This window comes from Branchiostoma floridae, chromosome 13, assembly GCF_000003815.2.
Source record: "Branchiostoma floridae strain S238N-H82 chromosome 13, Bfl_VNyyK, whole genome shotgun sequence".
NCBI lineage: Eukaryota > Metazoa > Chordata > Leptocardii > Amphioxiformes > Branchiostomatidae > Branchiostoma > Branchiostoma floridae.
Genome location: NC_049991.1, coordinates 11,067,551 through 11,082,029, shown reverse-complemented (window position 1 = coordinate 11,082,029; position 14,479 = coordinate 11,067,551). Strand labels below are relative to the sequence as shown.

General features: G+C 38.5%; 1 protein-coding gene across 3 annotated transcripts in view; it reads right to left on the bottom strand.

Annotated features, from left to right (window-relative positions):
* The window catches only part of LOC118428943 (myosin-16-like), an 80,773-nt gene that overhangs the window by 50,654 nt on the left and 15,640 nt on the right, over window positions 1–14,479 (bottom strand). For 2 of the 3 annotated variants that reach the window (XM_035839246.1, XM_035839244.1), the window contains exons 4-21: window positions 11,435–11,462; window positions 10,829–10,946; window positions 10,260–10,355; window positions 9,764–9,827; window positions 9,550–9,648; window positions 8,759–9,001; window positions 8,456–8,590; window positions 7,992–8,125; window positions 7,634–7,804; window positions 7,009–7,188; window positions 6,546–6,693; window positions 5,271–5,321; window positions 4,638–4,696; window positions 2,644–2,849; window positions 1,922–2,042; window positions 1,561–1,697; window positions 1,173–1,284; window positions 335–478 (exon numbers count right to left, since the gene is read on the bottom strand). In XM_035839246.1, coding sequence (XP_035695139.1) covers window positions 335–478; window positions 1,173–1,284; window positions 1,561–1,697; window positions 1,922–2,042; window positions 2,644–2,849; window positions 4,638–4,696; window positions 5,271–5,321; window positions 6,546–6,693; window positions 7,009–7,188; window positions 7,634–7,804; window positions 7,992–8,125; window positions 8,456–8,590; window positions 8,759–9,001; window positions 9,550–9,648; window positions 9,764–9,827; window positions 10,260–10,355; window positions 10,829–10,946; window positions 11,435–11,462 — 2,246 coding nt within the window. The remainder of the gene's footprint in view (window positions 1–334; window positions 479–1,172; window positions 1,285–1,560; window positions 1,698–1,921; window positions 2,043–2,643; window positions 2,850–4,637; window positions 4,697–5,270; window positions 5,322–6,545; window positions 6,694–7,008; window positions 7,189–7,633; window positions 7,805–7,991; window positions 8,126–8,455; window positions 8,591–8,758; window positions 9,002–9,549; window positions 9,649–9,763; window positions 9,828–10,259; window positions 10,356–10,828; window positions 10,947–11,434; window positions 11,463–14,479) is intronic. The other variant, XM_035839245.1, reaches the window with a different exon arrangement.

Here is a 14,479-nt window from a genome sequence, read left to right as displayed (position 1 = left end):
AGAGTTTATAGTAATTTCTACCAAGGTTTACAGTCAATCGCACAGGTGCAGTTAGCGTTGTAGTGTTTTAAAACGCCAGTGTAAGTCTAATACTCCACCAAATAGATTTCTTGGTAGTGAAATGGACCATTGGTATGAGTCATACTGAATCAGGTCCAGGTTCAGGTCCGGACCTGGACCTGATCCTTTGGACCTGAACCGGACCTGGACCTGAATTTTCTGTACCGGTACCCAGCCCTAGTTGAAGCTGCTCTATACATGTAATATAGTGATGAATATTGTGATGAAAATGACCGATGAAAATATGAAAGCCGGCTCAGACTCTACTACTTACTGCCTGTAACTGCAGAACAAGATCGTTCTTGTCCTGAGAAAGGGTGGCATTCTGCTGCTCCGTTTCCTTGCGAATGGCTTCCTCCTTGGCTAGTTTCTCCTTCAATTGTTGGATCTCCAGCTCTTTTGCTCTCATTTCATCCTCCTATACGGTTGAACAAACTTGGCAGTTATTCACAGTGTCGTGGTTATTAAGTCTCACATTAAGGAAGTATACACAAATGCTTAATTATCAAATGTTGAAAGTCACTAGCATGGTGCAGACTTGTGGTGTGGTGTACATGTACAACAACACTTAGCAACATCAAACATAAAGACAAAATTGGGTAAAGGGGAGGGGCTGAGTACCATTGTCTTTGTGTATGCCTCTTGCAAGAAATCCCAATTAACATACCATAATACTTTAGTACTACAGCAGTCAACACTTAAGGCCGAGGGTATAGGTCATACCATTGAGGTCAAGTGATGTCCTACTCGCTAACCAACTGGTATAGAAGGTGTACTTCTAACATCAAACAGAAGAGACACAACCTTCCCCATTTCAAAAGGTAGGATGTCTCTTGACCCCTTCGGTAACCAAACCTTGACCTGACCTGATCACGTAACATGTATTTACAAAATGTTATTAAGATCATTACACACACAGAGTGTGGACATCTTACTTACTTCCATGCTGTGTTTGTTTGTCGTGCGCTCAAGTGAGGCAAGACATTTGTTGGCAAATAGACGGACTGTTTGTAATGCACCTTCATTGGGTGCAGTGCAATGGGACAGATTCAGTTGAGGGAAGACAGATTTATATAGCCGTTAACTACAACAGATAAAAAAGTACAACATACCTGCTTGACGACCTTCAGGAGGGGCTTGACCTTGGTAAAGAGTCTCCACCATGCCCAGTTCCTCAGGACTAGATATCGCCTGATGTTCCTCTGGATGATGGACAGACCAATTCTGCAGAGGGCGAGGGGGATTTTGTCATTGGACAAAGTAAAGGAAGGGCAATAAAGACTTAAATCCGTTCCCCAGGTCCTGTCTCATATGTTGATTGTCCACAATTTATTACAAAATAACTGATATGGTAAGTGCATGTAAAATAAACGGTTTTCTACAGACAATTTTCCTATCAACACCAGTGATTTACGAATGTCAGAAATTATGCAACAACTTGTTTCCATTCTTTGTAACAAAAAGTCAACATTTTAAATCCAAATAGAATAGCACACTGACCTTTGCTCCATCATTTTCTTGAAGATCTTCCTCTGGAGCAGCCCCCGTGCTCTGGCCTGGATCATGGTCATGATGATGGCCAGTCGCTCGTCTCGCAGGTCCTCCAGGTGCCCCAGCACACCTGCCTTGAAAAACACCTGCAGCAACAAGAAAATGGGAGGACAGGTGTCAGAAAGTGAACTGTTTAACAGAGATCATGTTGGATCTCCTGGTCACCATCTGTCAATGCACTTGAAATACTTCACTTCTCTTTTCTTCCTCTTTCCCTTCACAGATGGATTACACTACTCACTATTCCTTTGCTGATTTAGTTTCAATACTTTCAGTACATGTTGTTCTTACATATTGATGGAATAGTCACCTTGGTTTTACCGATACGATATTCACAAGGGTCCAGGTCGATGCCCTCAATGAGAAGTGTGGATGCCTCCCTACCCTCAATGTAGCCTTCTGGGATAGAGGTGGGTGCCAGGATCTGGTACCTGTACACCAGGGAACAGTTGAAGATAAGAATGGTTCTGGAAGGGTCAGTTGGAATACAAAACAATGATAAAAACATCTCAGTCATACATGTAGTTGTCTTGTTTCAAATTTTGACTTCTACCATTATTTCCATTCTGTGCTTAGGCCACACCAATCTTATATGTTGTTTCTCGGATTTTTTCAGAAAAAAATTGGGTTGGTCGGTCGAAGAAAAAAAACTTTTACAAAAAGTCGGGGGTAGGAGAGATCAAGGGGCTTACTTAAGTTACACAACAGAAATAACAACAGGTTTAACAAGTAATAGTTTTTAGATTTTCTACATGTGCTTGAATTGAAATGCTTCCCAAATTCAAAAATTTTCTGGATTATTTACCAAAAATTCGTAGCTTCATATTTTCCCGTTGTCGAGGTGTGGCCATTAATTATTTTTTTTTCAAACCGGAAAAAATATGGTCGGGAAATCCGAGAAACAACAAATAAAATTGGTGTGGCCTTAAGTTTGGGACCTGGAAATTTACCACTGCATGATCAATACCAAAAGTTTAAACACATGTTGCCCCTGTCAAATCCACTGCCATCTACATGCAGAATCTGTCTGACCTTTGCCTGAACTCCGCAAAGATCATCCTGTTGGGGAAGCCCTTGCGGCAGATGCGGATGCCCTCCAGCACACCGTTACACCTGAGCTGGTGCAGAACCAGGAAGGAGTCGATCTCTCCCGCGGCCTTGGCCTCGTTGGGGATGATACAGCGCACAAAGTGGGGGGAAGTGTTCCGCAGGTTGGTCATCAGCTTGTTCAGTTGTTCCTACAGAAATCATGTCCACATCTTGAGTTTGTTCTGCTGTGCTTCATACTGTTGTGTCAGCAGTTCACATTGACAGAGTATTTTCCGTTAGAAATGGACCAGTGTTTGTACAAATCATTCACACAAACTTGGCATAAAAAAAAACTTGAATGGAACTATGAAACAAGTATCTCAGAAGGCACTGCACAACTTGTCAAACCAAGGCAAAGGCATGAACATGCAATATATATCCCCCAACTTTGAAGCAAACCAGCACTGAACATCAATTTGATCCTGCAATATAAGCAAACTTCATACACCTGGAAACATGCATATTGCACAAAATCTCATGACAAACAGATCAAATGATATGGCCAAACTTATCATATTATATGGATGACATCCTCTAGGTATCCTAAAAATGATATGTGCAAAATATATAACCGTAATTAACGTAAGAACCAAAAAAGTTAACCTCAATATCAAATCTATGTGGTCAGAAAGTTTGAACAAATGAAAGAAAGCACAGAACATAATGTGCTAAACAATAGATTCTTCTTTTATTGTTCTTTCAGACTCAGCTAGGGCTCCATATCAAGTAAAATTTTCAGTTTGGTTGAAACCTTTTCTGCAGCACGCTAAGATGTCATCCACATAATCAAGTCCTGAGTCAAGCATGACCTAACCTGTAAAAAAAGCCAATTGCTGTATCTATCAGAATTACTTATAAGCCAGTATCACCTTTCATGCTGTTCACACACACACATAACAAAACTGCAAAAACAAAAGGATTATTATAGAACAACTGAAAATGTTAGTTAAAACCATGCTCTCTGGAGAGGTCAGTTGTCATCCTGCATTCCTGTAATCAAAGCACCTGTCCTTGTCTTCTGACATAGGTTCTACTTTCATGTGCATACTAACAATTGTACTCTAAACTTTCTTCAGGTTATGAACCTTTTCAATGGATGCAGAAAGAATGCAGAAAATAGTACGCAAAGTTTCTAAAACTATCCTTTACCCAGAAAACTCAATGGAAGACAAGATCAGGAGCAATTTCAACTGCAAGATCAGTATGATGTATACATTTTGGTAAGTATGTTAAGTAAGGTGTGTTAAGTATGAACTTGGGTTGTTGTGTTCATCACCTGCCCTTTGTCTGTCTCTCATCTTTCAGTAGCTGGCACTGGCCCTAAAAAAGATATTTGATTCACATTGCTTAATGCATAAATCCTTACATTTTTATATTGTGGACACCTGTTTTTCTGTCCCTCTCATTTTATTCATATCAAAATCCTTAGCATTGATGTAAATGTAGCATCATCATCAGTGACAACTTGAAAGATTCATGTAATGCTAGATGGTCATGTGAGTGTTTTGCAAGAGTTTTGTAACACTGTAAAGAGACCTCCTCTCTAAGTTGATCCCACCATTGATTTTAATGTCTATTACTATTGAAGTTTTACCCCTTGTTCTGCCACTGTATATCAGCATTCATTGTACAATGTACATTTTGTAGCAACATATAATGTACAAGTAACTCTTTCTCTTCTCTGCTTGATCACTGACTATGTAATCACACTATATATGTACATAAGGTAAGGTACAATACGCTGCCATACTAGTTATAATGACATTATTATCATATCACCAGGTTATCTAAATGTGTGTCTACTGTAGCATTATTCCTCCAAGTCTAAGTCAATATCACTTGGTTTAACGATAACACTAATGTCATCTATTGTACAATGTAAATGTACACCATCAGTGTCTTCCATCTTGTTGAATAGACAATGCAGCAGCACTCACCCTGTGTTTTGCTGAGACAGTCTGGAAGGCACCAGACTTCTTGTGCTTCCTGCCAGCGGCTGTAAGGAAACCAAAATCACGTATTACAACATATCGAAAATCTACAACATTTAAACATGTTCCTTTTGTTTCCTGACAACCGTCTTTTTGAAATTGTTATTGAAAGAGGAAACTTGAATTTAGCTGTTTGACGAATTAGAAAGTTAAAGAAAAGTCCACACATCTTTCTACTGAAAATGGCAGCGGGATACTAGTATTATGCAGGTTTACTGTATTGGGATAAGACTTAAATAACTATAATATTTTCTATACTGGTTAGTTACAGGAGAAAGAAGAAGAGTTAGTTACAAACACTTTCCTAAGCATAATACCAGAACATAGCATATGACAATCCTACGAAACGGCAACAAATACCTAGTACATTATACACATATATGGTGCATACATGTATGCCTCTACATCTATCTTAGAAGACTATATTGTGCTGATATATCATAGTACACAGTCATGTTATGTACAGATGTATGACATGCATATTGTTTGGGTTGTCTACACTACGGACAAACAGACACAGAGTCAAGTAGACAGACAGGTTGACAGACATTACAGACACTAAGATATGAGAAACGGTACCTGAACTTCTGTCAGCTACATCGATGTACCCATACTTGGGCAGGGATCGTGCTAGAGTGGTGGCAAGAGAGTGGCATGCAAAGTGCACATTATAAAAAAAAACTTATGTACAGTACACTATCTCCAGTGTCAGGTGTTTGCACACTTGTAATTTGGACATTTCAGTTCAGGTTAAAAGTCTGGAGGTCGTAGCCTGGGTACCATCCTATTTCTACCGGGTATCTTTGCACTCGCTGCCCTAAAAAAAAATTTTTTTAGGGCAGCGAGTGCAAGAAGCCTGGTACAAGTTAGATCATGGTACCTAGCCTATGAACAATCATCCTTTTATAGAAAAGAATAATGACTTTTAGCTTAGATGCCCAGACAGACCCTGTTCATTCCAGGTTTTGTGAGTCAGGATTCACTGAGGCACAGGAATGATCCTAATTTGATCTGCCAAATCCACTTTCTGAGGTAGATTTGGCAGATCAGGATCAACCCCTTGAAGTCTGGATTTAGACCAGTATTCACAATTTCAGATCAATCCTGTGCTTGGATGAACTTCAATTTGAGAACCAAATGGTGTTCCTACCCCCTGTTCTGGAAATTCTCCCTGCATGGCAAGTAATTGAAGTTTTGTATTATTGCTGAATAATGGGGAATGTACAACAGACAAGTTGGCATAGGGACCCAAGACTGAGACAATGTAGTGTACATGTACATGGTGGCAAGTGTCCAGACTGTGATCTGTATCCAGCATCCCTTCACCTAGCAAAAAAGCATTGTGAACCTTAATGTGCATATTATCTTCACTTATCATCAGTCTCAAAAACATGTGGCATGCATTTTAATAGAAAACTCAGGCTTGTCGAATGTGTTTAATGGATGACAAAATCTAAAATCCTTCTTAAGAAAACTACAGTGCTTCTGAATAAGTCAAAGTCATGTTGTTAATACTATGGGTTGGATTACAAAGTGTATTGATAGCAAGGTGGTTTCAACTCATGGGTCCAGTATGTAAGTACATGCTTCACTCATGCATCATGCACAGAACATGCACCAAGGATGAATATAGTATCTACAGTATATAAGAATAGGAATTTAAGATAAAGTTTGGAGCTGTCATTCTTCCTTCAGAGATCAGGATGGTTGGCATTGAAACATATGTCTATGAAACATTTGTCATGCTTGCCATTGTTATAGTGGTACATGTACCTAATTGTATGAGTTTTTTTACTGCCAACCACCAGTAATTAGTGATGCATTATTTTCTGGTAATCCCGTTGAAGAACGTACCAGGGTTACGGCCTCCACTCTCCTGTGTGGCATCTTCAGCAAACAGTGCAGCCAATAGATCCAGGTGGGACTTGGCAAAGCAGCTGACACAAGACTCATTCAGGGGGTCTTTGTTCTTATACAGCCAACCATACAGGTTGTAGCCAACCTATGGGACCAGACAAGGACTTACATGACAATGGTATAATTTGACGGAAAACAAATTTCATTTCTAATCTAGCTTCAATATGCAATAATTTATCAATTTATTATCAACTTCATTAATAAGTGAATCCAGTTTTTTTAGTCCAACACTTTTTCTTTAGAAAGTCAGGGCTACCTACAAGAGAAGACAAAATCAATTCATACCTCCTGTTGTCATGTTCCAAAACCAGTCAACATTGCAATGCTGATAACTAAAGTTAACTTTTAGTTTAGCAATGGTAAGCATGCAGTCCATCAGCAGTAGGGGAGACATCCTTACCACTCCAGCATAGTGGATAACTTCAAAGTGGACTTCATGGGGTCCTTCCTTCTGCACCCTTGGCTTGAGGAAGTTGGGAGACTTGCCGTTATGGTTCTCGTACAGCTTTGCCTTGAAGGTATCATCAGAAGCCTTAGGGAACATGCACTCCTCCTCCAGGATGGACATGATACCCATAGGCTGCAGCAAAAACAAGACATTGAAGATCTGATGAAGTTCTGTGAAACTTTTAGGGTCTTTTAGATTTCTTAACAAAATTCAACACAAATAGGACTGTCCATTTCCTGACTTTTGGTCATGTGCCAATTTTACTTCTTGCCAGCCTGTCCAAGCAATTTAGATGCAGTCCAGCTCAGCCTTTGAATCCTGCCAGTCTACAGTTACTCAGCTAGGAACAAACTTGAACTCAGGCAACTGAGAACAAACTTGAACACACATCAAGACAAACAAACAAACAAACAGTCTGTTTTCAACAACAGACTAAAGCAGTGCTTTTAGGTATTGACATGGGTTCTTTCAAATGTATGTTAATGGTACACCAACAGTGCTGCACGTGCATGGCTTAGAAGAGTTCTATGGACAAGGTTGCAGACCCAAACCTACAAAACATCAGACCCTTACTGACCTTTTCAATGAGAGCAATACATGCTTCCAGGTCCAGGCCAAAGTCAATGAACTCCCACTCGATGCCTTCCCTCTTGTACTCCTCCTGCTCCAGTACGAACATGTGGTGGTTGAAGAACTGCTGCAGCTTCTCATTGGTGAAGTTAATGCACAGCTGCTCAAAACTGTTAAACTGGAATCAAAATGCAACGATATAATAGTTAATACATAATCACCACTAAACATAGCAGATCAATGTAAATCAAAGCAAATGTTATATTCTGACAAAGATGTATCCACAAAATTGAATACACCTTTGTCCTATAAAAAATAGTGGATAAATCATGGATGTGAAATACAGTGAAAGAAAAAATTCCAACCTCAAAAATCTCAAATCCTGCTATGTCTAGAACCCCTATGAAGTAACTTCTCTGCATTCTGGTATCTAGAGTCTTGTTGAGTCGCGCCACCAGCCAGCTGAACATCCTGTTGTAGATGGCCTTTGCTAGGGCACCTGGGCAGGTAATACAATTAAGAATCGTAAATACAATCAAATCAATACGATGACCTTACTGAAATTAATCTAGTAGGCAGATATATTTAGAGACGGCCATTACCAAACCCAAACAAAAACCATATAGAATTGTTTGAAAATCCCTGTTCTACCTCGATATTCCAATGTCACACAATACTTTGGATGGTAACACTGCTCATGATGGTCCTTTCAGTTTCCCAGTAGAATTGATGGGAAGAATAGGGTACTAATAACATTACACTAGCTTCAATCCCAGCTACCAAGACTCATGTCCATGCTGCAAATGATGAAAGAAGTGCAGGTACTTACGTATAGCTTCGTTGCACTGCTGCATGTTCTGTCCCTTTGTGACAAAGTCATTCCCGACCTTGACCCTCGGCTTCAGGATAGATTTGACCAATTCTGGCTCTGGCACACCGAGGAGATGGGAGATCTTCTCTGCCTCTGTTTACAGAAAATAGTTTCAGAAAAAATCACATCGCCCTCCACCTTATCAGTAGAAAAGGTGTAATAGTCCTTTCAATCACCAATTACAGGAAGATACAATAGAACCAGAGAGAACTTTTAAGAGGTTTTTTCTTGTTGAACCCAATACTAAAAAAAACAGCAAACCTTGTGTGCCATCTATATCTGCTTGGTCTTCCCTTGGTCTCTGCTTGAACCTCATATTTCCAAAGTACATGACCCCAGCGACCAGTTTGTAGATGGACAGCTTCTCCTCGGGAGCAAAGCCAAGGATGTCGAACCCTTCATCGGTGAACTTCATCTCCATGGAGTCATCCACTCCCTCTATTCTGGTGTCCCCTTGGGAAATGAACTTGTAGAACTTGGGATCTGAAGTCAAAAGAAGCTTTTCTACAAGGAAAAGAAAGATAAACAGTGCATTAGGCTGGAGTGTGTTCATCAAAACGAGGTACATGTCGTATGGTAGCATGTTAATGAATGGCATTAGACATTATACTATGATAATTCTAAAATGTGTGCTAGCTGATACATGTCTCGGTATATGTAAGAAACTTATAAGTAAGAAACTTATAAACAAAATAGCCAATATTTCAGAAATGCAGAATATTTCCTCTCCACCTGGATTTAAGTTTCAAGCAGAACAAGATGCTGTAAGACAGACAAAATCTATTTTCTTACAGGGGGAAAAGTTATTACTTTTCGTTCTCTTCTGCTTCCAAAAAAAAAGAACTTCAAGTCAAACCCAACCAGCTTAGAAGTTAACGCTACAGTATGATTTGAATAGCCTCTTTTTTACGACAATATTTATCACCATTTATTGTTACATGTTTGTCTCCTATGTTTCCACCATGTACTTGCAATTAGCCTTTTCCACCATGTACTTGCAATTAGCCTCCATGCAAGAATTTGAAAAAAAAGTTTCATTGATGTCATATTACCTTGTAGTTCTGGAAACCTCCCTGACAACAGGTAGTAAAATATGTGGTAGCAGCGCTCCCCAGGTTGTTGGGATGTCACCCTGGACTTCTCCAATAGGTCTGAAATTGACAGAAGAATTCTATGAAGCTTAACAATTTTCTTAGCAATTTTTAGCAATCTTGGAAATATGTCCAAACAGTCACACACGATAATATTGGACATGTTTTAACTTACATGTCTCAATGTCAGCCCCTGCAAGTTTGCCATTTGCTTGAAAATGAACTCTGATGAACTTTCCCTGAAATAAAGAAGTTTGAAATGATGAAATTTTCACTCAGCAAGTGGATTAATACATCAATTCAAATTACTACCTATGACCAATTCTGATTTAGAATCAACAAAAGATTAAAGTGCAGTTTTCCCAGCTGGGATATGGAGACACACGTCAAGTATATACATATTGTGTAACACAATGTAAAAGACTTTTTGACTTATCAGAGCAAGGAATTATGACCATCTGCCAAGACTTCCTGATGTTTCCTCTTACACTTTGTATCACAGCCGGTTGTTCTTTAGGCCACTCCAACTATCAGTAGAACAGGACTTTACTGATAAGTTTAAATGTGTTGCTAATTTACAGACGTCTGGAGCCAGGGTGAATGTTGGATACAAATGGAGATTGTGGAAAACTAGTAGGGAGACTGGAGAGGATAATATAGTGCAGGCTCACAAATCTGGAGGAGTTGTTGTTCCGGACTGTCTTGGCATTTCCGAATGCCTCCAGCACAGGGTTGGTCTGAATGACTTGATCTTCCAAAGTGCCAACCTAAGGAAGAAATAAGACATGATTTACCTCTGTGGGACCAAATTGATCATGAGTCACAGAGCTAATAGGAAACATGTCTTCTGTTGACAAAATTCTAACTATAGTATAAAGCCATGTCACAAAATAGCTTTCAGGAAATTGATCAGCACAAAAAAATCATTATCATGTGTGTGTGTGTGTGTGTGTGCGCGTGTGTTTACGTGATTGTGTTAGTTCGAATGAGTAAGTCATTAAATTAGATATGATGAATCAATTTTTTTCCACTTATACTATAGTTTTACTGTATAAACATGGACAAAATGACATTGCAATTGGGTATTCAATTTCAAGCTACTTACTAAAAACAGATGATTATATAAAATTATTAGATTACTGTGGGGCTCTTTTTCTTCTTCTAAAAACTGGCTGTACATGGCACAGCTTTATAATAAAAGTAGACATAACATGATTACAGCATATTGTTGCAAACTGACCTTTGTGTCTGCCTTTGTGTTCTTATCCTCGACATGATCCTTTCTCAAGGCTGCAACATTCGCAAAGTAGGCAATGACTTTTTTTGTACTCTCTGTTTTTCCTGCACCACTCTCACCTCTGTGAAGAAAAAAGAAAATATCCTTTAGGGCGCTATGAAGATATAGATTAAAATTCAATGTTCAAAATTCAATTATATACAAGTATATGAAAAACAACTACCTCCTGCCATACAAATTAAAGGACACACAGGAAGACAGCCATTTTTATGGATCTAAAAGCAAACATGAGGATCATGCCAGGAAGAAACATCAAGGCATCAAGGCATTCCAGTATATGGTATACAGCCATGTTTATCATCCATTATCCTTCGGGTTTGTTCAGCTCAAGTATGAATAGAAACAATACCACACGGACCACACAGGTCTTCCTCACTTAAGCCTTTGGGCTTGGACATGAGCTACATTTTGTATACATGATAACCTCTAAACCTCTATAGAAGAAGAGATGCTGGGATAATGCTGTAGAAAATTACTTCAATGAATATGTTATTCCTCTATTCATATTTCTACACAATATCATTGCAAGAAAAGATGAGGTATACATACGTGATCAACATGGACTGATTGTCTCGATCTGGATCATCAAGGAAACAAATAAAAATGTCAGTATATAATAATGACAACTCGAGTATAATCATAAACCTTTCACTTATCAAGAAATGAAATGCTTCCGCCCAGTGGACCAAAGGTAACACATAGTTGTGTCCAGGCTGGCCCTGGGCCAAAGTTTACATAATTGTGACAGAGTTGTATGTTCAAGTGCAATTTATGACCCAACTGGAATAGTGTAATACATTTAAGTAGGTGGTTCTTCTAAGTTCAGCATAAAAGCATTGTTGGGACCCCCATTCTAATCCCGATTAAGTAGTAGTCATACCACAATATATCTTTTGTAACAATCTCTCTCTTTCTTTCTCTCTCTCTCTTTTTCTCTCTTTCTATATATATACAAATACGTATATACAAACTTGATTCTAAGTACCTTCGAAATATGCCATTGTCTTGCACATTGTACATGTGTCATTTTATCATATAATTTCCTTGATTGTATGGAGAATTCTTTAATTTACTTTAACAACATTGAAGTCAACAAAAAGTTTCTGGCTAATACAGTTATTGTTTAACATTGATTTTTTGGCATGCACGTATTCCAAGGTATTACAAATTCCACAGTAAGGCACTGATGGATTCAGTTCTTATCCACTGTTGACCATTGAAATCCTCAAGGATGACAAAACTAGACATAACAAAGGAAAGTAAACTCTCCCACTAAACCCACACAACAAATTCCGGAAATATCAGCCATTGATGTGCAGTTAACCATGTAACATGCTTTTGTGCAACATGAAACCTCAAAAGGCAGTTTACATTCTCAAGTGTAAGGCACTGAACCAAACAGGTGTAAACTTGACATTTATACTTCAAGTCCAGTCAAATAGTTAGCAAATGTTATTTTTAGTCTTGAGAAATTGGAAAGGTGGTACAAAAGGGACAGCAAATCATTAGCCCAGTCTGTAATGTAGCTAAAAATAGGAAACTTGGAAGATTTTAATAAACTAAGGTTTTCAAACTACAGTTACAAGTGCACTGCTCATGGATTATCTTATCATCATCATCATCATCTTGTACATGTAGGCTAACAAGTATTTCATGCATGTTATCTGTCACTTTGATAGCACAGATCCAGCTCCAGCCCTGATTAATGTCTCTCCCACCAGCTGACAAGTGTAAATTGTACTTTCTTTACCAGAGATGCAGTAGAGAAACCCCTACTATGGCTTCTGCAGTAGCCCTGCACAGACTCAAGTCAAGCTACTTTAATTCCTTTCAAAACAAAATATCATCAAGTAAAAGTCTTTACAGTAACATGAAGGAAAAGCGTAAGTACAGAGAATAAAAGTTTTAAGAGCTGATGTCTGTAAAAACCAAGCAAAATCAGAAAAAGTTGGCCAAACTCAAAAAATCGATTTTCCTTAAATTTTGTGTGGTGGTAGGGCCTTGGTCCAAACCTACAAAAATGGCAAAGTTTTAGATCTGCGGTCACCGGTTGCCATGGCAACGGCCATTTTCAAAATGGCGGATTTTCACCAAGGGACGGCCTTGGTCGCGTCCAAAATAGGCCTCCTTTGGACTCCTGTAGCCCCCACAAATTAACAGATATTTTATTGATTCTCGCATATGTTATTACCCCTATTCTAATGAACAAAATGATATATAGTGATGCTCAAAATGTTTTTGTGGTCAGGTGCAGTAGATGTTTAAAAATTATGTGTTTTCGTGAATTTCCAAAATTGGCAAAAATCCATTTTTTGACCATTTTTATTGACCATTAGCTCATTAGCAGGCAAATCAATTTGCTTCATTTTCGGCACAGTTATAGTTTGAACCTTTGTATACATCATATGTAAAAATAAATTTGGGCCTTTTACGTATCGGACCGTGGTGGCCCCCAGAGTAAACCAATATTTCCATTTCAAGAAAATCGTAACCATAGAATTATTCCTGGAAAAACAGTCATAGCTTACCAGAAATGAATCTCATTATCATTGTATGTAACAGAGGAACTTACCTATCACTTATAAAAGCAGGGTTGTTTTAGATTTTTTTATAATTGCCTTTAAAATGATTTTATTGAGTTTTTTTGGTCGTTTTTAGACCAAAAAATGTATCTTTTGGCCCAAGCACCCTGGTATTACAACCAAATGACCTGAAATTTGGTATGGGAATGTCCTGGACACGTACACACATGGGTTGATAACTGGTTTGCCATATGATAGAACAAAATGCTGAATTTTGTGACTTTTATGGGGCATTTTTGGCCCAAAAACTATATTTTTGGCCCCAGTACCCTGGTTTTACAACCAAATGACCTGAAATTTGGTTTAGGAATGCCCTGGACACATACGCACATGGATTCAATAACACTTTGGGCATACTGTTCAATAAAATGCAAAAGTTTGTGATTTTTGGTTTATTTTTTCCCCAAAAAAGTACATTTTTGGCTCCCCTACCCTGGTTTTACAACTGAATGACCCGGAATTCGGTATAGCAATGCCCTGAACATATGCACACATGGATTCAATAACATGTTTTACATACAGTACAACAAAATGCTTAATTTTGAGATTTTTGCCATTTTTTTTACCAAAAAAAAGTCATTTTCTTGCTCCTGTTCCCTGGTAAATAACCAGTAAATAACCATTAAAAAATTGGTATAGGAGCGCATTGGAAATGGCTTTTATAACCCGTTTTTGCATACAGTGCAACAAAACGCTTAATGTTGTAATTTTTGGTCATTGTTTTACCCAAAGTACATTTCTAGCTCCTGTTCCCTATTAGGCATTACAGGCAAATTACCTCCTGGACTCCAAAAACCCCCACAAAGTAAGAGATATTCTATTGATTCCCGTATGTGTTATTACCCATATTCTAATAAGAAAAGTGATATTAAGTTATCCGAAATGCTTTTGGAGTGTGGTGCAGCAGATGATAAAAGATGACGTGTCTTTGTCAATGGAAATTGCCAAAAATGATATTAAAGGGTCCAGGGCACTCCCATACCGAATTCAGATTATGTAATTGGAGAAACAG